We start from the raw sequence: 26,802 nt of genomic DNA, 5'->3' as shown, positions 1-26,802 counted from the left end.
TCATTTCCTCCCAATATGGAACTCCAACTACAGGAGAAGTGACGGTATTTTGTCTCCCTCTAGTGGCTGTATTTGATTACTACTGGTCATTGGCTGTAATTACGATGGCGTGATGTTGAGAGGAAAAGTAGATGTAACCATATGTTTAGAATAATATTAAGTATTTTACATTTGTCCAGTGAGATTTTAAATTACAACATTATTTGGTATATTGAGAAATTAATAACTTCATCTGCTCCAAATAATAAAAGACACGTACACTTTACAGTGCCTTCTACTTTACGTATCAACTTAACACTCAATTAACATTTGGTAGCTTGGTTTAAATAGTATGAGTATGAACAGCATTGGTTAAGACAAATAATGGATACATATCTATATATATATATCTATATATATATATATATATATATATATATATATATATATATATATATATCTATATACATATCTATATATATATATCTATATATATATATATATATATATATATATATATATATATATATATATATAGATATGTATATAGATATATATATATATATATATATATATACACAGCGGGTAAAATAAGTATTGAACACGTCACCATTCTTGTCAGTAAATATATTTCTAAAGGAGCTATTGATATGAAGTGTTCACCAGATGTCGTTAACAACCCAAGTAATCCATAAATACAAAGAAAACCAAACAAATAAGTTCAGAAATTAAGTTATGTGTAATAAAATGGAATGACACAGGGAAAAAGTATTGAACACGCTGACTGAAATGTATTTAATACTTGGTACAAAAGCCTTTCTTGGTTCAAGAAACCTCTTGTATGAGCAACGAATCTCATGCATAGCTCAGATGTGATTTTGGTCCATTCGTCCACACAAACAGTCTTCAGATCTTGAAGCTTCCATGTGTGTGTGTGTGTGTGTGTGTGTGTGTGTGTGTGTGTGTGTGTGTGTGTGTGTGTGTTTGTGACAACAATATGATTAGTCTCATTTATGTGTGCTGTTAACCGGTTATTACGGTTTTATAAGTGCGTGTGTGTAATTATATAAGTGTTGTATGTGGAACAGGCCCCGCCCACTAATACCCGTGTCTCCTCCCACAACCTAATCCGTGTTTTGTTTGGCAACAACACGCGAACGTTACATCTTGTGTAACCACTGCTGATGCCTTCATATCAATTTATTTTTCAAGGGAAACAGAAGATCTTTTCTCTTTTTAACTGAGCACCGCCTGCACACGGACAAACATGGTGGTCGCATCCCGCTGCCCGGGCATCCTGTGGCTGGCCCTGGCCGCCGTGCTGGGCTCGGTCCTCGGGCTCGGTGAGGACCTCGACCGGCCTCTGGTCGGGCCTCCCGGATCTCCTATCCGGCTGCTGGAGTCCGACCCCGGCCTGAAGAAGGCTCTGGAGTTCGCGGAGGAGCGCTACAACCGCGGCTCCAATGCCATGCACCTCCGCAAAACCAGCCGGCTCCTCTCGGCCACCAAACAGGTAACGTTCACACACACACACACACACATACACACACACCATGCATTTTCAGTCTTCATTTATTCACAGCGTTGTGGCATTTTATCCAGTCATCACGAGTGTGAATGGAGAACGTCGTTCTGTATGACGATTTGCGACATTTCAGTAAGATTTACGTTCAATTTATTGTAAACAAAGGCGCCAGTGTGGACTATTCACAGCTGCGTCATGTTGCAAGAGTTAGCTAAACAAAGGCCGGAACAGGTGATTTACCTTCAAAATAATGGTATGAGCCATTACATGTTCATTATGCATACAATAACAATGAGTACCACTAGACTACACCTTTCTAGTCCGGTCTCAATGCTTTAGTTATAACACTATGAATTGTGTGTAATAACTCCTGTGTGTGTTTGTCTGTTTTCCAGCTGGTTAAGGGAATCCGCTATGCAATAACAGTGGAACTGAGTAACACCCAGTGTAAGAAGTCCACCAGGCTCAGGACATGTGACTTCTATCCCGAGTTGCACAAACTCAAGGTAGGTTGTGTGTGTGTGTGTGTGTGTGTGTGTGTGTGTGTGTGTGTGTGTGTGTGTGTGTGCGTGTGCGTGTGTGTGTGCGTGAGAGGGAGGGAGATCGAGGGAGACAAAGTAGGTCATTGTATCGGTTTAAGAATGGCAGATTTCTAAAAGGAGTATGCCATAATCCAAAATTAGCAAAGTGTTAGTTGTGTACCGAGTTATTATTGCAGCAGCGCAGTTATCAGTTCAGCTGAGATGTCACCAGATCTTGTGACCCGAGTTTCACTTGAAGGAGTCCCAGCATGCTGATGTCTCATGCATGCAACACAACCTGACACATACACGTCTTTTTGTTTCTTCGGTCCTCTACTTTTAGACTTTACAGTGGAGACCTAATCCCTTTTTTCCCCATCCTCTATCTAAGCCATGGGCGAGGAAAAGAGATGGTCGTATTGAGCCGTTTTACTTTTGATAATATACAGACACACAAGAGACATGACTTGGGGTTATTTTGGCTACAGTGATTGTGCAACATATTGTTCCACCGTACAATCTATTTTCAACTGATCTCTGTCCTGTGTATGTTTTTTGTTTATGTCAGACGGAGGTGTGTCTGTTCGAAGTGTGGGACATTCCCTGGGAGGAGGCTTCCACTCAGTTCAAACAGAAGTGCCAGCCTAAAGGTCAGTCAGCAGCCACACACATCATGGTCAATGTTTGGCTGGAGAACACACCTATAGTTCACACTGAGAGATGGTGGTTCCTCTGCATGGCCTCCTTTAATCTATTCTTCACCCAAGAGGTGTAGCCTTAATTAACCAGGCAGTTAGTGCATGGAAAGAGTCCCAGAGGAAAGACTTGATGCAAATGTTCCCTTCATTTTGACAACAACTGTTTGATAAATGTGTGCTCTACACATTGTAACATACCATTTTGTCCTGGATGTCTTTCTTATCAGTTGAAGCTCAACTAGAAGAAACCAACAAGATCGTGGATGCATCCACCAGCCAGCCTCTGCAGGTAAAAATGATGTCTGACTCAGATCAATGACAGCACTCACAACAAGTTCCACGTTGTTATCTGCCTTCATTGTGTAAACTTCTGGAATTGAGATTGAAGATACGGTCTGCATGCGTTTCGTCTGCTCATTATCTGGCAGGAGTCTTTGCAGCTGTTGGGCCAGTTCAAAGAGTTCATGGTGACATACAATAAGGACTACAGCAGCCAGGAGGGTGAGTGACTGACACCAATGTATTGTTCATACCAAACATAGATTGCATAATGCGTCGCCTTCCTTTTATAACAACGTGAACACGTTACGTACTCACAGCAACAATAAAAGGCTTTTGTCCCGCATGAAAAAATAAACACAAGGCGACATGTCCCCACCCATTCAGCGCCTTTTGGATAGGATGCACTGATGGGTGATAAGTATCATCAACAGTGAATAAACATTACTAAACACACAGTCTAACACATTAAAAAAATTACTAGAATGTGTGTCCTGTAAAAACAACCCAGATCGGCACACCAACAAACATCTGCTTTCTCATTGGTGTTTTGCTTCGGACGTCACATCAAATGTGAAAGATGAATAAAACAGGGCAGTAAAACAGTCCTTCGCTGTCAGGCGCCATATCATTTTTTTAAATCTATGTTTATTTGACCTTTGATCCTGCAGAGGCAGACCATCGCATGCGCGTCTTCCACCAGAACCTGAAGACCGCCGAGAAGCTCCAGTCTTTGGATCAAGGGTCGGCTGAGTATGGAGTCACCAAGTTCAGCGACCTCACCGGTATGTGTCTGTCCTCATGTCTCTGCCTTTGCTCGCGTTTCCGATGAGGAAACATACCGCCTGCTCTTCATGTGTTGCGTCAGCGTTTCCTTAAAAAAGAATCCTCTGAAGTAACACAAAGGTTTAACTGCTCTCCTTCTGGTTTTCTCCAGAGGAAGAGTTTCGCTCTACTTACCTGAACCAGCTGCTGAGCCAATGGACTCTCCATCGCTCCATGAAACCGGCATCTCGCGCCCGAGGCCCCGCCCCTGCCAGCTGGGATTGGCGGGATCATGGAGCCGTTAGTTCAGTGAAGAACCAGGTAATTAAATTCATTTGTTGGATTTAATTATAGGGTATTCACCCTGAGTAGCATGTTACCAATGAATACGTGATACCTCCTGCATACTTGGTGCTGATTGGGGTTTGTGTGTGTGTGTGTGTGTGTGTGTGTGTGTGTGTGTGTGTGTGTGTGTGTGTGTGTGTGTGTGTTTGTTGCAGGGTATGTGTGGATCCTGCTGGGCATTTTCGGTCACAGGCAACATTGAAGGCCAGTGGTTCCTGAAAAATGGGTCACTGCTGTCCCTCTCTGAACAAGGTAACACACACACACACACACACACACACACGTTCACAGACCCAAAAAAACACAGATGATACAATAATTCAATAGCTTTTTCCTGCAAGAAAAAAAACCCACTGTTTGTTAAAAGCCATGATTTGGTCGGTTCTTTGGTTTGTCCTTCACAGAGCTGGTTGACTGTGATGGGCTGGACCAGGCGTGCAGAGGAGGGCTGCCGGCCAACGCTTATGAATCCATTGAGAAGCTGGGTACGTGTGACACGGGTGGAGGACGAGTGACGCGTGCAACCATTCAGAAGCATTTTATTGTTCAATGCACTCTGCATTCTGTACATGTGATTAACGCCGGGCCTTTTGATCCTCAACCTCGCCGCGTTGTTTAGGGGGTCTGGAGACAGAGACCGACTACTCCTACACCGGGAAGAAGCAGAAGTGCGACTTCACCTCCATGAAGGTGGCCGCCTACATCAACAGCTCGGTGGAGCTGTCCAAAGACGAGAAGGGTGAGTGGGCTGAGCGAGCAGAGAGCGGCTGAAGCCGGACGAGAGGACAGAGCTCTGACCAACTATCACTAACACACACACCAACAAGGCACTGATTAGACTTAGTGAACAAACAGTAGTGACACAAACAATGATTTGTTGATTCCTATGTCAAAGAAAAATGAATTATGAAGATTAATGTGTGTTGATGTTGATCAATTGTAACTAGAAAATTGGCAGAATTGAACTAAAGAGCTGTTGAATATACTCTTTATTTATTTATTTCTCAGAAATTGCAGCGTGGCTGGCTGAGAACGGACCGGTCTCTGTGGCCCTGAACGCCTTCGCCATGCAGGTAAACGCTTTTGTTCCCAACAGCAATGACTGCGTGACGAACATATGACTCGACACACTGCCACCACCTCCATTTGAGTTACACGCAAAGACGTATAGCATCATGGCAAAATGCATTTCATTTTCACTGAAATGTGATCGTCGGCATACAAACATTCAATTCATCTTTTCTTTTGAAATGTCTGTAGTTCTACAAGAAGGGAGTGTCTCACCCTATGAAGATCTTCTGCAACCCCTGGTCGATCGACCACGCTGTGCTGATGGTGGGGTACGGAGAACGTAAGTGTTTTGTTATTTTGTTGTTATGTATCCTGGCTTCATTCGCCTGGTTCCTGCTTCTTGTATTAATGTTTCTGTGCTTTCAGTTAAAAGCATCCCATTCTGGGCCATCAAAAACAGCTGGGGAGAGGATTACGGAGAGAAGGTAAGACAACCCCTCCTACTCACAGTCTTTATATATTAGAGAAAGGGAAAAAGTTCTCAAATATAATACTTTACTTATTCTTCTTGATCATATAGCAACTAGAGCTCACATTCTGATTTTAAACATTGTCATTGACAAGTCAACAGTGTCATTTCTTACCGAACGTGTGCACTCTTTAATTTGACACGGCAGGACCTCAGCCACAGTCTGGTGTTGTTCTGGTGGGATTGCACGATACTCTATAAAAATAACTTGTTTGTGTGTTTTTTCCCTCTGTCTCATACAGGGTTACTACTACCTGTACAGGGGGTCCAATGCCTGTGGGATCAACAAGATGTGCTCATCTGCTGTAGTCAACTAGAGAACTAAAAACCACACACACCAGCATAGGACTTGTGCCACAGTTGCCAGCTGACCTCACCTTTACAATACTCCGACACACATGTGATCCAGAATGCATGATGATTGCAATCAGTCACGCATAAAGTCCTGCTGATGTTACTCCTCTGTTAAACCAGCCTAGTGTTCCACCGTATTACCTCACACCTTGTGTTACTAAAACATACCAGCTTTAATAATGCTAGCTTTGCTGATGAATTTTTTAGTGATTTTAAAGTAGATCATGTGTGCCCATTTTTTTCCGTTAGCCCTGCAGGTCATAAGGATTGCTGTGTTTTAGGAAGTTTGGGGTTTTAACTCATCTTTCCTCAAAGTAGCTGAGTCTGTGTTTGATAAAGAGCGTGCACTAATTGAAACTATAATCCTGTCTTTTGTGGTTTTTTGGATGTTTTGTTAACATTGTCCATGCTAATGCTTTGTAGTACTTGAGTGGGATTTTACCTATCTATATTGTTCTGCACATTGGGTCGGTACATTACTGCAATGTAACTATACAAACTGCTGTAAGACAGTGAGAAGGTTGAATAAAAAAGTGTGCAATCCTAATCTTTGTGTGTGCTGTTCTTTTCTTACATGCACTGGAACAACAAAATGAATCTTAATCAATTGAAAATACAAACACATGCAGCAGAACATTGATACTGTCTTTATATTATCCTGTTAATAATTCACAATGAACATCAAATTGCTTAAATGTGACTGAGTCTATGTGACTGATGTTAAAAGTAAGGGTAGACAACATTTTACACTTCATAAACATCCACTGCTATCATGGTGAATTAATGTGTGGTCTACTTATAAGTATTTGAAAGATGGTATTATAAAAAATATCGTATTTTATTTCTTACCTTGTGTATTGTGTGAGAACTGGTTAGCAACAGCGAACGCTACTGATCTTGAACGTTACTCAAATTGAGAGAATACAAAACTCTATTGCCCACAATGCAAAGACACTGCGGCGGAATAACGAGACCTGGGTGGAGAGGTGTGGAGCAGTAGGATGGGGTGAGAGTTGGAACAAAAATCTGATCTTGTTCGATACTATTATTGTCAAACAATTAATAGCAATTGATGCTGAAGGAACAGTTATGTTAAGTGTCATTCTAAGCTCTTGTTGAACGTCCATTTAGCCTACAGATAAAAGAACATTAGAAAGCCACCTTTATTTTGAAAAGGGTGAGCCACTCGACACCGGAAGTGGAACCATCGGTCTCGTCAGAAAACAGGAACACATGTGGGTTGTCTTTACTGACAAACTACTTCAACGTGTCTTTCTTCAAAGTGATTTTTAGCTGCTGTCACGTTGCCCAGAGACACTCTCTGCCTTTAGGAGACACGACTCTCGCTCCTCTTTTCTTTCTTTCAAGGTAATGACGTGACCCGCGGCCATGTTGAGCTGGAGCTGCGCTTTGAGATGGCTAGCTCTCATGCTAGCTAAGTCAGCTGGAGCACTAGTAAGTGGTGCAGGGAAAAGCAGACAACGATTTGGCATAACAAGTTAAGGCAACGTGAGGTGTCATTCGTTGAAGTCATTGCTGTAGCCAAATATTAATAAAAGTTGCCAAGCTAATGCTAACTGGTCACTAATTATTGTGAGCTTAGCTATTTTTCTATATGTAACTTGACAGTTGTGTTGTATCTTCTGGTTTCATATCCCGTTTCAGTTCGTTGTCTCCTTGATGCACCGCTGTCTGACCACAGCTGACATAGCAGAGAGCAATATCACTGTTAACTATGAACTCTCCTCCTCTCAGCTGGACGGGACCGGAAGCTCACACCATAACCATCACGATGTCACAGGCGACCAAACGCAAACACGTGGTCCAGGAGATCCTCGGGGACTTCGTCACGCCCAACAAGAACCAGCAGATCGTGAAGGTGGGCTGTGTGGACTTCATTGTGTTTCACGTATCTCACTGTGGTCCCGACTCTCATCTCCATCCTCCACCTGTGCATTTGTAGGTCACTGGTAGCCGTGGCAACAACCTCCATGAAGCGGTCACCGCTGGGGGCGAAACCTTCCTGGTGAGCATGCCGCCCAAGTTCCGCAAGAACCTCTGGATCAAGAGAGGTCAGTGGATATTATTATTATTATTATTATTATTATTATTATATATTATTATTATAGGTTATCACAGAGATCAGTCAGTATGAATCAAGCACGCACTCAAAAGAACCAACTGCCACAGGGTGTGGGTGTATATATATGTGTGTGTGTGTGTGTGTGTGTGTGTGTGTGTGTGTGTATATGTATATATATTACACACACAATAGGATATGTGTTACCACTTCTCAGGGAAATGCCAATGCAACATTTTTTATGAATTATACACTTTGTGAATATCAGACTGTGTAGTTTCGCACACTTTTCTTTTAGTTTTGGGGACACTCAAATATTGCCTCGAATTTCATATAGGTCCTAAATACATGCTGAATATATCATCCATCTTATTCCTTTAATTGCATATTTATCTTATCTCCCGCTATATATATATATATATACATATATATATATATATTGTCCAAAATGAGCAGTGTTTGCATATGCTACCACAAGGGTTGACAGCTTTAAACATTTGTTTTGACCGCTTGGTATTTGGTGTTTTTTCAAGAGCATAGATACTGATATATTAATAGAAAGAGTCCATATCAGTCACTGGTGTGAGGATGTATTCGTGACTTTACTGGTTGGAAAGACAAATCTACCTTTTTGTTTTCTGGTTCACGTTTCCTACATGTCTAGGTGACTATGTGATCGTGGATCCCATTGATGAAGGAGAGAAGGTGAAGGCAGAGATCAGCTTCATTCTCTACAAAGATAACATTCAGTATCTGCAAAAACAGCAGCTCTGGTGAGTGGGCACACACACACACACACACACACACACACACACACACACACACACGAACACACACACGAACGACACAACTAGCATCATTTGGTCAAGTGTAACTGAATGTATTTTTCCTCCAGGCCAGAGGGCTTTACGGAGGAGCTGGACAATACGAACAAAGAGCAGGAAAAGAAAGCGGAGACGGAGGAGAAAGACGAGGACCTCAGTGACTCTGAAGATGAGAGTGACCTCTTTGTGAACACCAACCGCTGTAACTACGACTACAGTGAGAGCGAGGAGGAGGACAGTGAGGAGGGAGATGGCGACAAAGACAAAGAGAAAAGGACAGAAAACGGTTCGTAGTGGCAGCACTGAGGAGGCGGACAATCGAGAGGGAGAGTTGTGAGAATCGGGAGCCGGTGTGCTCTGCTGTGCTGCTGCCGTCACTGACCGACAATATGACGTGACGGTCCTCATGAAACCGCTCCGTCTGGACTGCCTAATGTAGACGTACATGTCGGGCTCATTGAATGGACTTGAACTTAATGGAACAGAATAAGTCTTGCTTGTTCACTTGAATGTCAGTTTGAAGTTCTTCTATAGTTTCTTACTGAACATGCGTCCTAAACTCGAGCATGTTTATGTCTGAACTTCAGTGCTGTGATCGCTATATTGCTGGTACACTACAGAGTACAGTATACTTAGGTCATGCTGTACATTTGCAGGATCTTAATGGAAACTGTTTAATCCATTCCTCCATAGGAAAACAATTGAAAATCACAAACATTGCATGACTCAAGCTGGTCCCCGTTGACAGACCACACTTTAGTCATGTTTCATTTGAGTTCTTAGTTTAGATTGAGGAGTCTGGAACGTGGTGAGAATTTAAACACCGTTCCAGTATTTCTGGTCCTCTGGAGAACATTCCTTTAACAAGCTGGACTGTTCCCGTTCTTACAGAGCATTTGACTTTCAAATGAATGCAGCTGATGCCTCGGTGGTTTTAAGAATAAAATGCTCTGGTTTCAACTGCATCGCGGCGCACTGATCGCTGGTCATTGTGACTGATTAGTGCCTCGTCTCTTTCTGACATTCCCTTCTGATTTTTGTTTTGTGTAATGATAAAAGTTTTGGAAATATATTCCTGCTACATTCTTGAACTGTTTTTGTTCATCCCACGGACTCAACATCGTCCTCTTCAATAATTCCACATCTTAAGAATGGTTTGCTTTTTATTTCACATTTAAAGAACCATTTCTTCCACAAACTGTTGCACAGAAGGCTACAAAAGTAAACATCTTTTCTACATGTAGATTCACCAAAGTACATCATATTTGGCTTCGAGCCATTGAGTGAGTAGTATGTTTGTACTTGTGGTAGAACCCGTTCTACAGGGACTTCTTGACACATTTTGTCCCCGAGGCGGATACTTATCATCGTCACGGGTGTGGTTTATCTTTTCCCAGAAGGCAATTATGTCAGGGTTCTTCAATGCGGACTTTTCTGTTGCAAAATGTAGTAATTCCATATTATTCTCCCTCCATCTCCATTCCTTTCCGTCTAATATAATACATTGTAGCCAACTTCATGTCATAGCTATGTTATCATTTTGTGGTAATGCAGTGGTAGATTCATATGAAATCTGCAAAAGCGGTGATATAACGGTTAAAATGTAATGAGACATGGTCACAGTGATGATTTACAGTTCTAAGTCATTAAAGGTTATTTTTTATGTAATACAAGGAATGGCAATCATTGATCTTTCAGGTAAAATATTCTCACATAAAAAGTACAAAAAAGGTAAGCTAATGTAAAAAAATATGTAAAAATACTGGTTTAAAAATTACTGTTCAATCTCCCCAAGGTTTTCACATTGTTTACTATAATTAAATATAACCCCCGGACATGGATTCCTCAGTTAAATAAAAGCATCATGTTAATAAAGTGTCTGTTTTTCATGAGCAGCTCACTAAAGACTGCAGTGGCAAAATTGTGCATTAGTGAATCTTTGGATGGATTACAGATTGGGTTTGTGTTCCCTCTAGTGCGCCTCTCAGGGGCACGTCCCAACACTGGGCCCGGGTAATTTTCATGTCGGCCCACAGTTGAACCACCTGGATGGGTCTTCGCTTGTGGACCAATAGGATTGTGTGGTATGCACACAGCTCCTCCTCTTCCCCGTCAGGAAAGTCAAACGTGAGGAAGGCAGGGTGGTGGACGGGTTGAGCGTTGAGCCGAACCATACACATCCCCACGTAAACGTCGTCGATTGGGAACAGGTGAACCCTCTTAGACACGTGGAGTAGGCGTCTGGTCAGCAGGCCTGAGTACACCACGCCTCCTCCGCCTGCATACGTGGGATAGATGCCCTTGTAGAAGCCGTCTGGGATAAAGTACTTGGACTGGTTGACTCGGTTGGGTAATCCTCCAGCTATGACGTCCCCAATCATGAAGTCTCCGATGGTCTCGTGAGCCTGTGGCTTCTTTAGCTGGTCCCGGAGGTACGTCATCATCCTCGGCGTGTTGACGAAGACGTCGTCGTCCCCCTTGAAGACGAAGAGAGTCCGGTTGCACGAGCGGGAGAACCAGCTCCAGAAGAGCACATCTTTCACGGTGAGATTGAAAAACGTGTCCCTGAAGTCCCACTGCAGAATGTCTCCGTAGCGGTCGCTCTCCATCCGCAGTAACTCGGATAAACTTCCACCCACACTTTCATTTCTTCCGTTCCCGAGCAGGAACACCCTGCGGACGTACCCTCCACCATCCGCTCCTCCTTTACTGTTCCTCCACTGCCCTGCTACCCGTCCCGCCCGGCCCCAGGTCCGTCGTATGGCCTGCCGGTGCCTAAAATGCAGCTCTGTTGACTTGATGGCCAGGAGGATGAGAGGGGCCTCCCTCTCATCCTTTGCCCCGGCTCCACAGACTCCATCAGGCTGGATGAGGGCCGGGTAGTCTCTCCTATGCATGTGGCTCAGGAACTCTTGTGTCTGATGTGATAGCTGATCAAAGCTTTTCCGCATGCTGTCCAAGTTGATAACTTCAGAGAAACCTTGCTTCCGCAGGGCCTCAAAAGAGGAATCATTTTCAGATCCCCTCTGGATGTTGTCGGGTCGCAGGATGGGGTTGAAATGGTGGTCGATGGTCAGCTGGAGACGGTTCCAGATGGCGCCCCCGTGCTGACCGAGCTCCCAGAAAGTTTTAGGGAGTGGGGCGAAGCTCTCGTCACTAAAAGTTCCCGGGGCCACAAAGTGAACGGGTTCCGAGCGCTGGCTCCCCGCTCTGCTAGTCACGGTCATACACAACACCAAAGTGGCGAGCAGCAGGACCACGGCGATGCATGGCGAGCACACACAGATCAACACGGCGCGCCAGCGACAGGTGACGTGTGCCATTCAGCTGCAGATGAACCATATGTATGTTAGTTTGGACACATCTTAAATCTGTGTAAAAATTAGATGTTTTTGAGCATCAAAATACAATAATTATGTCATGAGTTACGAGAGAAAGTTGACTAAACAACTGCACCAAAAGGTCCACTTAGTAGCTGTTCTGGAGTTTTTGATTGTATTGTATTTTCATCAGCAGATGACTTTTGCCCAGTTGGAATGGACATTTAAAACATTGCAATTTCTCCAGAGACTTCATCTACAATCCAGTTACAACTGGGCCAGATCAGCTTCCAAGTGGACCACAAATCCTAATAAAAGTTACTATCAAAACGTCGGCCTACAGTCATTTGGCAAGATGAGATCCTCTTCTCTTCGGGTGCAGAAATAAATGAACAGCTTTCTTTGCTTACCTTTTTTTCGAGTGTACACTCCCAAGTTCATTGAATACCCGTCCGATTTGATCAGCGAAGCTGGTCGTCCATGCTAGTAATCCGATGGCCCCTTTATCAGAGCATTTCAGAGGGAAAAGATTGACTCCAATAAGATGCAATCCAGTGAAGGTTCTTTGTCTCTTCTATCCTCAAGTCATCTGACCAGCTGTGGAACAGCCACGTTTGTATCAACAAAGATCAATATGAGTCACGATCAATATTGTCTAAGAACACACAGACAGATACAGCAAACAGGACTGACATGTTCTTCCTCCACCGATGTTTATAATGTAAACTCTTCTGTTGATTTAGAAAGTCAGCCTCTACATCAGAGTGAAACCTGTACAGAACAGGTCTGGTGGCTGTGTAACAGGTCCGGGAGGGAGGGGCTCAAGTGCTTGAAATGCCGGAGGTGCTTTTGGAATACTGAAAATGTAGTTTCATTGATGGAAGCTGCCAAAGCACCTGTTGAAAGAAATGCCTGCTCAGAACGGACCAAATGCTCATCCTGTGGTGAAGCTTTCTTTCAAACTCTGAAACGCTGACAGGGAAATGTTACGGCTACGTTACAGATCCACAGTCTGCAGGTAAAATAGAAATACACAGTTGACTCCAGGGAAGTGAAGAAGAGGTCGGTCGCTTTTATCCAGCGTCCATGTGAGATGAGCAGGCTACTCGGCAGACAATGGGTTTAAGAAACCAGTGTCTTCAAAAAACACTTTTTTTTTTACATCACTGCTCTAATTGTTACACACCATGTCTATGCTCTGCCCCTTTGTTCGTAGTTCAAAAGGATGAAAGCACAGGTGATGACTGTTATATTGACGTGAATCAGAAAGACATGCCAGAGCATGAACACAGTACCAGGAGCCTGGATGTGGAAAAAACTGAAAGGAATACAGAAAAAATGAGGTTTTGTTGTCAGTCCCAACGTGGGGTTTCCTGGTTTGTCATATGTCAAAATGTCTTCTGTAAAAAAGGCCTATTTGAATGAAATTGAAAGTCATCAATAAGCTGTTATTTGACATTTTGTAAAAAAAATATATATATTTTCTCTAAAAAACACTCTGGAGTAGCATGAACTATTGCAAATAATCTATGAATAAAGATAACGGACACCATCACCTTGTTCACGGCACATGAAGCTATAGACGAGGGGAATGCTGCCCCCTACTGGTCATATCTCCTCAACTCCATTCTTACTGTACATTTGGTGCACTGGCATCCTGACTTTGTTACCACTTCTTTTTATGAATAAAGAAGAAACAACAGATTCCAGACAGCTGCAAATCAAAAGCAACTGTTGTGTAACAAAAATGACAGGACTGTTTCAAAATGGTAGGAATAAAGTTTTATTTTTCATATGAAGGGGTGGTTTTGGATTTTTCTTCTTTTACAAGTAGTATGTTTTTGATAAAACTTGCAAAAAATCATCTAGCATATTCCAAGAATGATGGACATGAAGAGAAGGGGATTTATTGCTGAATGTTAAAATGAAGACACGTTTTTTTTTTTTCACCGAGTGGAAAAACGATTTGCTTGCTGCTTTTTCCATGCACCCAACTACCAGTACCACTAGGACATGCAGAGGGGTTAGGGGTGAGAGGAGAGGAGAGGAAAGGAAAGGAGAGGAGAGGGGGAGGAGGGAGGGAGAGAGGGAGAGAAGGAGAGGGAGTTTGGAGGTAAAAAAGATAAAGGCAAACTGCTTGACAAACACAAACATGGTAGGGCTTTGTGTGTGTGTGTGTGTGTGTGTGTGTGTGTGTGCTTCTATATGTGTGAGGAGTGCATGATGTGTGAAATGGTTGTGTGTGTGTGTGTGTGTGTGTGTGTGTGTGTGTGTGTGTGTGTGTAAAAGGCAAAGGGGGGAGTGCAGGGTGAGGAGAAAGGGGGCGGGGTGTTAACAATTCAACTAGCTCTAGAAGCACACTACCCTCACTTGCAGTATTTCCACGTTGCAAATCCCAGATTGATTACAGTGATAATAAGACAAAACTAGCCAGACCTTTGGGCCATGAACCCAAATTATGTTTTTATATATTTCTAGCATGATTCCCCTAAATCTGAAGGGGTTCGTCGCCATTTTTAAGATACTTTCTATATCTGTGATCCATGCATCTCCTGTGTGAAAACAAAAAAGAAGAAAAAAAACCTCTACTTGTTGGAAATTAACTCTAATAAGGACACATTTTCCTCAGTGAGCTGGAAAGGGTCTCTAAACCCGATGAATATCTGAAGAGTTTCTGCCACGATCAGCCGGCTGTTAGTGTGCCGCTCAGGCCACTCGTCTGGAGATGGGGCCTAAATTCATCTGCTAGTTGCTTCTGTAGGTCGGTTACGGGGGTGAGAAAGACATGAAGGTGAGTGGCGATGTGAGGTGGAGGGGGCGGACGGAGACAGACAGATAACAGATCATTCAGTCAATATGACCAAGCAAAGGAAGTTCAATCAATAAAGGTATAGGAATGCAAATCAAGGATGCAGTAATCAGTATCATCATATACCGTCGTTTGGCTGTGAGCTTAAGAAAAAGTAGAATCGGACTCAGAAAACGCGCTCTCTCTCAGTGTGAACCTGCACGCAGCGACCCGCGAGCGATTTTCGACCCATCGGAGCAGCGCCATCGCTACAGGGGTGAAAGGTGGTGACGGTTCCAGGGGCCCGCAGTAGGAGAGGGCCCCGTAAAGTAGCAGGTTTGTATTAGTAAAAGAAGAAAAGCAGTATCCTCCTCTCAGGGTAGCTACACCCCTGCAACATAGTGAACAGATGTGGTCTCCGCATCATTTTTTCATCATCATCATCATCATCATCATCATCATCGGCATCGTGACTCACACGCAGCGACACACATGCCCACGTACACACACACACACACACACACACACACACACACACACACACACACACACACACACACACGCACACACACACACACACACAACCTTTTGAAGTAAAAAAAGAAGAAAGAAAAAAAGCAACTGAATCTCCCTTCTGATTCCAAGAGTTTTTACCCACGCTCCCTTCATCATGGCCACGAGTGAACGCAACAAACCTGACGGACAGACGGGAGGGAGAGTGAGGGGATGAGGATCTGGCCTGCGGACTGAACTGTGACTGAGATGACGGGCGCTCACTGCTTTGAGTCTTTTGGCTGTGATGTGATGGGGAAGTCCTGAGACACAGTGCGGCTCTAAGCTGCTGGCATAGGAAACGGGCGGGCTGGGCAGTCCACGGGAGGCCAGAGTCAGGCTGGATTACAACTGGATTGGTTGGGTTGGGTTTGGATCGGCAGCTCCCTGGCCAGCGACTGCTCACGGAGGGAGGTTCTTACAGTGCAATGGAGCTTCTGGCAGCGTGAGGATTGGTGAGAGGAGCATGTCAGGCAAACAAGAGACCACACTTTTCAAGGTGAACGGAGGCGCCAACCAAATGAGGCTTTATGGGGTGTACATACAGGCACACAAACACACACACAAACACACAAACACACACACTGCAACCACCACCAATGTCATGGCAGCACCCTGAACACCTACACAGGAATCTGGATTTACTTCCCCTCGACAACTCCCCAAAACTCTTGTTTTCACAGGAATAACAACAAATGACTGACAGGCAGCGAACGAGGACATAAATGGCCGATGTGATTCATCCGAGAGGAACTACCCTACACTTCCGGTTGCGTCAGTGACTAATGTCCCTGTGAATCGAGCGCGTCGCGTGGATCATACTCATGTAAACAGACACCTTTTACACAGGAGGAATCAATATTGCATGATGACATAATCAGATCACAGTTCAAAAAGAGGAAGATCCCAAATCAAAGAAGAAAACAAAGCAAAAGGAAGGAAGAGGGTTGGTCTCTATAAAAACGAGGAGTCTTTATAAGAAAGGCTACAAAAACTCAATGGGACCTCCGACTTCAGCATACAGCAAAAGGCACCACAATATTATTCTATTTATCTAACTTGTGAAAAAATTGGCACGTAATTCTCTTATTTTTTCATCTCTCATAATGCTGTAAATCAAAAAACTTTACATATAAATATTTCCCCCCCCTGTTATAAAAAAAGTCTTTGCTGTTAGCTAGTAGACAATTTTTGCTGAAATGAAAATAAATATTTCATTTGTTTAGAATATCTGTCTGTTATACAAAATAAAAATATTTCTCCTAGGTGCAGGTCTCTAGTCCACTGGTTGTGTGTACAGTAGGAGGACGGGGAGTGTGTGAGGTGGAGGGTGGGCGGTGTCGGGGGGGTAAGTCTTAAAGGGGCATGTTGTTGTTGTCGGCCTTGGAGCGGTGCGACTGCGGCCCGCGGCTCTGCCCGTTGCTGCGCGTCCCGGGCCGACTCAGCCCGCGGTGAGTCCGTGTGTCCGCACCAGATGACGCACGGTAACCCGGGGCGGTTAGGGGTGGGTCCATGTTCATGTTCTGCATACTGAGGAAAGGCGTGCTCTCCCCGTGAGCGTCCTCTTCCTCCTCCTCTTCCTCCTCCTCCTCTGACTGGCTGAAGCTCTGTGAGCTATAGTCCCGTAGGCCCGTCGACCGCTGGGAGATGTGTCCGTTGAGGCGGTTGCGTCGCGGGCGGCGCCGGCTCCGGATGGGTTCCCGCGAAGAGGCGTACTCCTGCGTGGTCTCGTAGGCCTCGTCGTCAGGGAGACGGTAGGGGCTGGACGGCAGGCTTCCTGTGCTCTCCGTCAGGTAGGGTCGCCGCGGACGCCGGGGCTGCCGGTATAAACTCCCATCCTGAAAGGTCAAACACAGAGGAGGATTTGATGGGACCTGTATCTGTTAAATCTGGATGTTTGTCAGTGGTTTGCTCAAAGGAACTCCAGCAGGTGGATGCCAACACAGGGATTTGAAGTATATCTATAAAGCCTGATCTGCAGAGCAGAATAAGAAGCATGTTCTTCCTGAGAGGCTAACGCAAGTCACCTCAGAGTAGTGGGCTAAAGTTACACAACAGAATGTCATCTTGCGGTGTTATAGGGTGCCAGAATAGAAGGAGAACGGCTCCAAACTCAAAATTTGATTGCATCCCTTTGAGATGACAAACTGTGATTCGAGGCTCTAGCGAGCGACAATATCATCAAAATGAAGGCTGTTGCACCTCAGCGTTGAGCTCATCGCTAACGGAGAACGCTGAACTATTAGAGGGATGAAGAGAAAATGTTGCTCGTATTTAGCCTCCCTCTAACCGTAACCGCAGCCCGGAGCCTGGGGTAGCGGTTAGCAGAAGCTAAATTGTCTCTGAAAAGCTTAACCAACATGGTAAGACTCTCTTCAGGCACCTGTTGCTAATGCTGGAGTAGCAACTTCTTTCTGCTGGACAGTTGAGGCATGCAAAGACATGGAGGACAAAGTTTGAGGCCGTTGAGTCAACATCTCCGTTGGAGAGTGAGTGACTTTACATATTCAAAGAAACTTGTATTTTTCTCCAGCCATTATGAAAACGAACAAGTCAACCAAACTGGCGAGCCAGCGTTGGCTAATGTGTTCAGATAAATATTCTGCCAGCACTTATGCTCCGCTTTGCTCACAGAAATACGTCATTATGATTGCTAACATAAACGGGGCCTATTCCTCTGTGCCGCAGAGCCCCGGTGTTTGTAAAAACGATAACAAACACATCAGAGAGCCGCGCTGTTAGGTTGAGCTGATCCCCCCCACACACACACACACACACACACACACACACACACACACACACACACACACACACACACACACACACACCGTGCTGCTGCCCTGAACACTCACAAGAGCGCTGCATGTATTATTCATCGGCGGAAAATAGTCCCCAACAAAGGCAGGCTATTTAATCCTGTTTGACTGATATGAACTAAAAACTACAGTCCAGCTGTTTTGGGAAATCTTGTCGTTAAAAACAATACAATATTTGTGACTCTTTTCTTTTTAAAACAACGAGAGCTAGACTGATGCATGGCAGCTTTTGGGCTCCATTTTTGTTGACAAAAAAAAAAATGAATACAGCCCTATCCCTTAACTGATGGCATTGCATCATCATCCCTGTACTTGTGTAGCGCTTTTCTAGTCTTCCGACCACTCAAAGCACTTTGACCCTACATGACGTCATTCACTCACTGATGAGAGGAGCTACCACGAAGGTGCCACATCAGGATTATCAACCATTCATACACCATAGGCGCAGCTACAGGAGCAATGTTAGGGTTAGTGTCTTGCTCAAGGACACATAGACATAGGCTAGCAGAGCCGGGGATCGAACCGCTGATCCTCTGATTGAAGGACGACCCTGCTCACCACTTAGCCACAGTCGTGTGTGTGTGTACTATAGTGGCCTACGCACATCGGGGCATCGTAGCAGCGGCTGGTCGTCCTCCCTGTGGTAGGCGGCGGCGGCGGGGGGCAGGGAGAGGGCGTGGCCTGTGTGGGGCGAGGTGATGTGGAAGGTGGGCACCTGGGGCGGCAGCGCGGGGTAGTGGAACTCCACCGGAGACAGCCGCGCCGGCGTGGTCAGCGCCGACACGTACCTGGACAGGAAAGACAGCAGCAGGTTATTGAGGAGTCTGAATCGCATCTTGAAGTGGGATACAAAAGTGTGTGTGTGTGTGTGTCTGTGTGTGTGTGTGTGTGTGTGTGTGTGTGTGTGTGTGTTTGTGTGTGTGTGTATCAGCCATTCTGTGCCATCCATCTGTTTTCCAAACCATGTGCCGGAGGGGCTGGAGCCTACCCAGCATGCACTGGACAAAAAAAGGGGCACACCCTGGACAGGTTGTCAGGCAATCACAGGGCTGACACACACAGACACACAACATTCACACCTGCAGGCACTTTGGTGTTTCCAGTTCACCTGACTTGCAAGACTTTGGACTGTGGTTGGAAATATACGAGTTCCTCACAGAAGCACTGCAGCCAGCTGGCTCCGGCTCGGAAGCACTGACCTTTTTGCCATGAGATGACAGCGATAACCGCTGAGCCACCCACTCAGTCCATCCCAAGAATATGTCCAACACTACTGAACATGAGAGTATGACTGCTGCTCCTCAGTTTCACCACAGAAAAGAATGAATTACATATTTGTCACATCAAATTCTATTGGAACTTTACATTTGTATGGAATGATATAATAAGTACAACGGGCACAGCGCAGTTTGTATGTTGTACAGACTTAATAAAATCATGTAAAAACACACTCCTTTAGATGTTATTAATTGTGAAAAGGTAACAGAATAATCTTGTTCATTATCAATAATGTGTATTACACACAGGTAATACAGACATAGCTAAATACAGTACATGAATGTCAAGTCTGGTTTTTAGGCACTGCGCATTCTGGGACATGTAGGAGACCATTAAGTGGTAAATGTGAAAAATAGAGTGGTTTAATATTTCCATTACCTTCACTACCACCGCAGCACTGGTTTATACATTCACATTACAGTGTATGTAGTCTACAGTATCTGGGTGATGTAGTTCTTGACGTTGAAGAATTCATAACAAATAACTACCACTTGGTGTCTCCAAAGTGGCTGGTGTGATAAAAAACTAAATAAAGTAAAAGTGTTGGACAGTGATGAACAGAGACAGTTTTAAATACCGACATTGCCACACACACACACACACACACACACACACACACGCACATGCACACGCACACGCACACTGCCACCTTCCTACCTGTCACTGTGAGGCGAGTCTCTTAGCGAGTCGTAGGAGTCCCCGTACTGCATCCCCGGGCCGGACATGTCCGTGCAGCCCCAGGGCGCCGCCCTCCTCGCCATGCATGCCGGGCTGCTGCACTTGCTGGTTCCCACAGAGCTGGACAGCCCACCTGACTGGCAGTCTGAGTTCATGCTCTCTGTTCGCTCCATGCTCCACGTCTGCTCCTCGTGTCTGCAGGTGTGGGTGTTACAAGTTGAAAAGGTTACAGCAGCACCGAGGAGGCAGGAGGAATGCTGGGTAAAGAGACGACACTGCAGAAACGTCCACGTGGATGGTCTATCAAAGCACCATGAAGTGATTATCTTGATTAAAAAAAACATTACAGGGCTCTTAGTACTGCCGACATCATGGGCAATCAACAGCCAACTCTACAAGATCGGATTGTTCACTACCTGTCCGGCATGAATGAATGAGTAAAAAAAGGGCCGGTACTGGTGTGAGTTTCCAGTGCAAGACTCCTCTGGGTTTACTTGATTTTGTCGTGATACTTGAAGAATAAACTGCCATAATTTTCAAAACAAGTCTAACTACACTACCAACAAGTGGTTCATGTTGTGAAAGGTTTGGTTCACACAAATCACATTTTCGGACTTTCCATTACATTTCATTTAGCTGACGCTTTTATCCAAAGCGACTTACAATAAGTGCATTCAACCATGAGTACAAACTCAGAACAACAACAAGAAAGTACAATTTCTCCAAGAAAGGTGCTACTTTCTGACTTCTGGATCTATGCAGGTAGCATTGGTTTGAACTGTACACATTTTGAGAAAGCCATCTCATTACAATAACCGTGAAGCGCATACTTTTGAGATTACTTTTGTCAGCAAACAAAACACTTTAAAACAATGTTCCTGTTACTCTGAGTGACCCTCCCAACAGCTCTCACTGGAGCTACTTTAGACCAATGAAACCTATGAAAACAGAAGATTCTGCACCTTTTATATGATTGGACACGCTGATTGGACATCTGCATAAAAGGCAACACATTTTCCCTTTAATAACCAAAACTGTAAGAGGAAAAACCAGGAACATCGAAGTTGCTATCTTCTGTGTGTGTGGCAGCTCTACCTGGACGCATGTGAGGCCGTGGTGGAGTGGTGGGAGCGGGTAGACATTCGGCTGCCTGCGTAGTTACCCACACCCTCAGCGCCGTGGCTGATCACACACTCTGTCGTTGGGACGCTCTTGGAGATGTACTGCAACACACACACACACACACACACACACACAAATACTAATGTTTTCATTTCCCAAAGAACGAACATATCACACAGCAACAATGGTTAAGTATACATGAATATAAAGTGGTATCTAATTATGAAAGGATTCTCCTGCACAGATCTTTTTTTTTTTAACTCATCATCACTTCTCGGTCGTTGTTGCTATTCTGCCGACTCGTGCACATTTTAGTCTCCAGGAGAACAGTAGGTGTTTCTGCCCTGTCGTCAACGTCGGCCAGCTTTGTGTCACCATATTTCCCTAAGTTGTCAGTGGATCAGAGCTTTATTTACGCAAAGACGTTTCCGAGAGCTTAAAGAACCTTCTTGGTTAAATCTAAGTGGCAAAGCTACATAAAGTCTAGCAGTGACTCCACCTCAGGAGACACGAACCGAGCAGTTTGCTCAGGTGACGCTGACATCCAGTTCTAGTGTCATCTTCCTCTTCTATCTCTCCTTTGGGATAAATTCATATCTTCTAAAACTCCTATTTATAGGCAGCTATATTGAATTAAAAGCACAGGCAAATCTGTCTCTTTTTTCAGCAGCATTTTGAGAAGAAAGCAAAGTCGACCTGGAGATGACAAAAATGACTTCCATGCATCCTGATTAGGAGCTAATAGATAATTGTAAATGTTTTATTGTACTGTATTATTGTTACTGTTGAAGCCCCACGGATACTGCATCCACTCTGGCACACCTTTTGATCTTAACTAGCAGTTGTAATAATAATGTAAAGAAATGCATTCCTCATCTCTACATGCAATCTAATCCGTTAACATTGTTGCGTTAAAAAAACCCAACTGTGGTTACTTATTTATTTCTGCCTTGAGAGCAGCTCCGCCTCTGAGATAATCTTGACCCTGTCAGGAGTGACCTGTTGAGAGTTTCCGCTCAGCATGAAGTGCACGGTCGGCAGGAGGTGACTTTCCTTCCCGCCTGTCAGTTAAACCTGACCTCAGGAACACCTGAGCCGGCCTCCGCTGGGCGTTTGCACTGCTTGAACTGAACTCACATCAACCATGGGGATCTCCTCCGGCCCGGGGTGTTTGGGTCCGTTGGCCAGCATGCGGTTGGGCTGCTCCACACACTGATTCTGGTTCTGGTGGAGGTGACTGTGCATCTTCTTCCTCTGCTTCCTGCACGGGTGAGGATGAATAAACAATCAGTGATATGACAAACGTGCTGAATATCAGTTTGCAGTTCACTATGAGCAAGCAACGACTCAATTGCACACCTGACTTAAAGCTTATTTTTGAGTTGTAGTTACTGTAAAATGCTCAGACTATACAGAACATATATCATGAAGAGCATTTGGGATTCATTCATAAGTGATCCACTTGGTAATTGGATATTAGGTGGTTTTAGAATTATCTTTTTTTTCTTTTATATCATGCTGCCAACATGACAAACCCACCTACAAATAAACCAGCATACAGACAAATAATTTGCCTTTTGCTAATAGAATATTGCATAGATAATTATTCACTGTACAATAGTGGTTGAAAGTAACTCAGTAAACGTACTCAAGTACTTTATTTAAGTTCAATTCTGAGGTACTTTACTTGAAGATTTCAATGTAATGCTAATTGGCAGCTGAAGTTACTCGTTCAAATCTATAAAACACAATACTTAATACTTTATACTTATATTAAATAATACATCAGTGGTTACCAACATTTTGAGCTCTTTCGTCATATTTCTATGAATAGCAGTTCCATGAAAGAGTGATTTCCCCTCTAAACATCGAAGATGAGTTTCTTTAAATAACAAGGACCGAAGTTATGAAATAATCTTCTTCTTTACTGCCCCATGTATGATCTCACCACCCCTCTGATGCCTTGTGACCCGTTGGAGCGCTTGACTTAACCAGCTAACTGTATATACGCTGTTTGAGCTTCACCGTGACACAGTGATGCATCAGTAACATCTAATAATGCACTATATGATAATGTATCACTCACCGGAGAAAACAAGAGTAGTGTTTGTTACATCTTTTATTTTTCTACAGTGGGTTACTTTGAGGGTTTGGAGCCTTTCATAAGTAGGGAGTGATTTATGTTCCCAAAGGCACATACTTGGTTTTGCAGTAGGCCACCACACAAACGATGCCAACCACCAGCAGCGCCACGCAGATGCCTGTGATCGTCAGCACCCGCCTCTGATAGAGCTCCTCGGCCTCTGTAGACGGAAACACACACACATGTTTGCACACATCCAAGCATTGCAGACAATCACAAGACACACACATACAAACACAAAGACACACACACACACACACACACACACACACACACACACAAAACAGCATGAGCGCTACTCCATTGGTGGTAGCTACAGAAACAGTTTTCTCTCTATTATCTGCTGCCATCCTGTCCCCTGTGCTGCTGATGAAACTACTCTTGCTCTACAATGTCACATGCCTTTCAGTTTTAACTGTACTACAGTCAAACAGTGCTACTACTACTCATATCATATGATTAGGATGAAAGCAGGGCTGTAAACCTGCATCCTGACACAGACTTCCTGCTGTCCCTACACAAGTGAATTAACAATGGCCATGGGGATGTAGTGCTACAGATGGTACTGGTGGGGATCTGAATGCATGCCTGTATGGATGATTTCATCAAGAGACAAGCCGTCCAGATGGAAAAAAGAGGGAAAGCATTGTTTGTTCAAAGTGTTGACACCGCAATGGCCTGAGAGGATAACAGTTTGGTATTCACAAAGCTCACCATAACTATAACTGTCACAAAAGTTAAATAAAATGCAAGACAGTTCATTCATTTAAAATATACTGAATATGTATTAATGATCTGTGAACCGGTGATGTTATGTTATCGTTTCACAGAAGCCTGTCAGGTGACCCTGCAGTGGTCATAAAGCCCTTTTGCTAAAAGACAATAAACAATACCGCATTTCTGAAGTTGATTTTTTTTTTTTACTAAAACTGAAGTAGTTAAGTGTTTTATTTAATTTTTTGTCACAGCAAACATCAATAATCTCTAACCCTTGTTTTCTTTGAAATCACATAGTAACTTAACAGCAGGCTGAAGCAGCTTTTTGCTGCCCTCTCTGGTTGAACTCTTCGAGTCTGTTTCACCTCTGACCTCATCACCCCTGATAGGTGCCGTTGGTGAACCTGTTCTCACTCCCAACTCGTCACACGACACCCTTCGGTGTCTGTGCCGTCACACCAAGGCTCCATTAGTGTTTGTATGGCCGTCAACTAACTCCAATTTAAATCTTCTGCGTTATTATGAGACAGTCAGAGCAACTGACAGCGTTTAAAGAGAGCGAAACTCAGCCGAGGTTAACTTTGATGGAAGTTTATTTTGAGAAGAGACTGTATGCATATAATGAGCTGAGGCTGTGCATACGATGATCGGTGTGACACGTTGTCTGTGCTCATCAAACTGACAGCAGAGGGGTGTGTATCTAGAGCGCCGTAGTTTGAACCGGAGGTCCACAGACCAAGAGGCTGAAACTGGAGACTTGGGTGTGGTCAGGAGGGTGAGAAGCTAAACCACTGGAGGTCAGCAAAAAGGGATTTTCAGGGGGTGGTATGTTATTTTATCAACAATATTTTAGTACTCTACACCTAACCTCAATTAAAAAAATCTTCAGTTTCCTGTTCATGACCTTTAACTCTGTCATTGTTTTACTTTACTAAAAATGTGACCATAGCAAAATATATTTTGCTTGAAAAAAAAGAGGAAATATTATTGGTTGTATTTTCTGATGTAGAAGTGAAGTTGTCATAAAATGTATTACAAATACTTGTAAATCGTTATTATTGTTAATTCCTATTGAGTGCTTAATTTATATTTCATATTAATTTCTCTGCTTTGGCTCCAGATAACCTAACCTGCATCACAATCTCCTTCATTTTTTTTTTTTTTTTTTTCATACACTCATTACGCTCTAGCAGGTTCGTGGTGATGCCGTGTGAATACGTCTCTGTCTTCTTGTTAATTCAGATTTCTGGGCCTGCTGTGGTGTAACACTCTGTCAGAAGGGAAAGAGCAGCGACACCATGACAGAGGGAGCAACAAAGGGAACGGAACATGAGGGAAGAGGGAGGGAATAAAAGAAGAAAAGGCTAGGTGGTGAGGAAGAAGAAAGAGCAGGAGGAAACATGTAGACAGAGGGAGAGGAGGGGAGCAGGGGCGTGTCCAGGAGGAAGGTCCAGGAGGAAGTCGTCCCCAGGAACCACACACTGGCCTGACCTTGTCCCCTTATCAACTAAAACGGGATTATAGAGGCCCTTTAACGGCCAAATTAAAATCCCTGAAGATCAATTATTGTTTTTCAATGTCATCAACCTTCTTGTTGTTACTTTCAATGATTCTTCTTTCTTTGGACTAAAACTGAAAGCGTCTACTTGACAAAGTGAAACCTATCTTTAGCTGTGTGTCTATTCATCTAGCCGTGGTTCTTATAGAAGAAAGCTGGTTGTAAATACGGTCAAATACATCAGAAAGCTGAATTCATTGATCCATTGTATTTCTGAGATCAGCTTGAAGAACGTCCCCGTTTACCTAATGCATCACCTCACTCTTCCTCTAAAGCTCTAGACACGCCACTGAAGAGGAAGCAAGGGGCTTCTAAATAAAGGGCGTCTGTAGGGATTGACAAGCCTACGAGAGCCTTGGCATTGTGTGTGTGTCACAGGGTACTGATACAGAGAGGCAAGAGGAAATGGGAAGGCGCTCTCGCTGGCACAGTGGAGCCAACGGCAAGCGTGATTTAGGACAGGCGAGCGCTCCACTCTGACACCGAGTCAATCAGGGGCAGAATAATAAGGACAGACTATGTGGTCAGGCCTTTTGCTCGCTTTTGGCAACGCTCTGCAAAAATACTCGCAGCTTGCATGTTTTTATTCGACAGGCTGCTGAAGCCAATATATGCACATTGCCAAAGCCCGGAAGACGAGCCAGACACTTGTATTTATCGAAGATGTGAAACATTCCCTGGTTTCGGGACACAGAGGGCAGCTTTTGCTCCGACACGGCGCCCAGATAAACACAGCTCTGATTTGTAACGGGCCCCGTACGCTCTCGTACTTTCTTTCATTAATGAATCCTTCCCAGTTAATTTGTCTTTCTCAAGTGCCTACATTTGTCAGACTGTAGGAGGAGTGCATGCAGAGAAGGGAGGTTACGAGTCTTAAAAGCAGGTTAGTGGGCAGGAGAAAAAGAGGGACAGGTTGAGGG

General features: G+C 44.1%; 4 protein-coding genes across 4 annotated transcripts in view; 2 read left to right on the top strand and 2 right to left on the bottom strand.

The window, feature by feature from the left end:
* Window positions 1–1,246: 1,246 nt before the first annotated feature.
* ctsf (cathepsin F) lies at window positions 1,247–6,369 on the top strand (the record flags this gene model as incomplete). Its single annotated transcript, XM_079228359.1, has 14 exons — window positions 1,247–1,492; window positions 1,900–2,010; window positions 2,594–2,675; window positions 2,951–3,012; window positions 3,152–3,224; window positions 3,674–3,787; window positions 3,940–4,088; window positions 4,268–4,364; window positions 4,517–4,597; window positions 4,732–4,851; window positions 5,121–5,185; window positions 5,373–5,463; window positions 5,550–5,608; window positions 5,895–6,369. 14 exons carry the CDS (start codon window positions 1,247–1,249, stop codon window positions 5,967–5,969), a joined length of 1,425 nt encoding a protein of 474 aa, XP_079084485.1. The 3' UTR covers window positions 5,970–6,369.
* Window positions 6,370–7,248: 879 nt separating this feature from the next.
* Window positions 7,249–9,213, top strand: eif1ad (eukaryotic translation initiation factor 1A domain containing). The gene is made up of 5 exons (XM_079229173.1): window positions 7,249–7,374; window positions 7,762–7,885; window positions 7,970–8,078; window positions 8,751–8,859; window positions 8,982–9,213. The coding sequence occupies exons 2-5, from the start codon at window positions 7,799–7,801 to the stop codon at window positions 9,202–9,204; spliced, it is 528 nt and encodes a 175-aa protein (XP_079085299.1). The 5' UTR covers window positions 7,249–7,374; window positions 7,762–7,798; the 3' UTR covers window positions 9,205–9,213.
* Window positions 9,214–10,775: 1,562 nt separating this feature from the next.
* Window positions 10,776–12,669, bottom strand: LOC306746015 (N-acetyllactosaminide beta-1,3-N-acetylglucosaminyltransferase 2-like). Its single transcript, XM_079228879.1, has 2 exons — window positions 12,641–12,669; window positions 10,776–12,237 (listed from the first exon to the last, which is right to left on the bottom strand). Exon 2 carries the CDS (start codon window positions 12,231–12,233, stop codon window positions 10,839–10,841), a length of 1,395 nt encoding a protein of 464 aa, XP_079085005.1. The 5' UTR covers window positions 12,234–12,237; window positions 12,641–12,669; the 3' UTR covers window positions 10,776–10,838.
* A 4,256-nt stretch (window positions 12,670–16,925) lies between these two features.
* Window positions 16,926–26,802, bottom strand: part of nrg2b (neuregulin 2b) — a gene marked incomplete at both ends in the record, with an annotated part of 46,352 nt that continues 36,475 nt past the window's right edge. The window contains 7 exon segments of the mRNA XM_079229135.1: window positions 16,926–17,408; window positions 18,991–19,174; window positions 20,322–20,537; window positions 21,438–21,565; window positions 22,555–22,596; window positions 22,599–22,725; window positions 23,665–23,767. Of these exon segments, the coding sequence (XP_079085261.1) occupies window positions 16,926–17,408; window positions 18,991–19,174; window positions 20,322–20,537; window positions 21,438–21,565; window positions 22,555–22,596; window positions 22,599–22,725; window positions 23,665–23,767 (1,283 nt within the window).

This window comes from Taurulus bubalis (genome assembly GCF_910589615.1).
Source record: "Taurulus bubalis genome assembly, chromosome: 13".
Classification (NCBI taxonomy): Eukaryota; Metazoa; Chordata; class Actinopteri; order Perciformes; family Cottidae; genus Taurulus; species Taurulus bubalis.
The sequence above is the reverse complement of the archived record's forward strand: the minus strand, read 5'-3'. Positions and strand labels throughout refer to the sequence as shown.

Coding starts and splice junctions, on each gene's coding strand:
- eif1ad (XM_079229173.1), top strand. CDS start 7,799: ATGTCACAGGCGACCAAACGCAAACACGTGGTCCAGGAGATCCTCGGG. Junction 8,079..8,750: donor GAACCTCTGGATCAAGAGAG/GTCAGTGGATAT, acceptor CTACATGTCTAG/GTGACTATGTGATCGTGGAT. Junction 8,860..8,981: donor CTGCAAAAACAGCAGCTCTG/GTGAGTGGGCAC, acceptor TTTTTCCTCCAG/GCCAGAGGGCTTTACGGAGG.
- LOC306746015 (XM_079228879.1), bottom strand. CDS start 12,233: ATGGCACACGTCACCTGTCGCTGGCGCGCCGTGTTGATCTGTGTGTGC.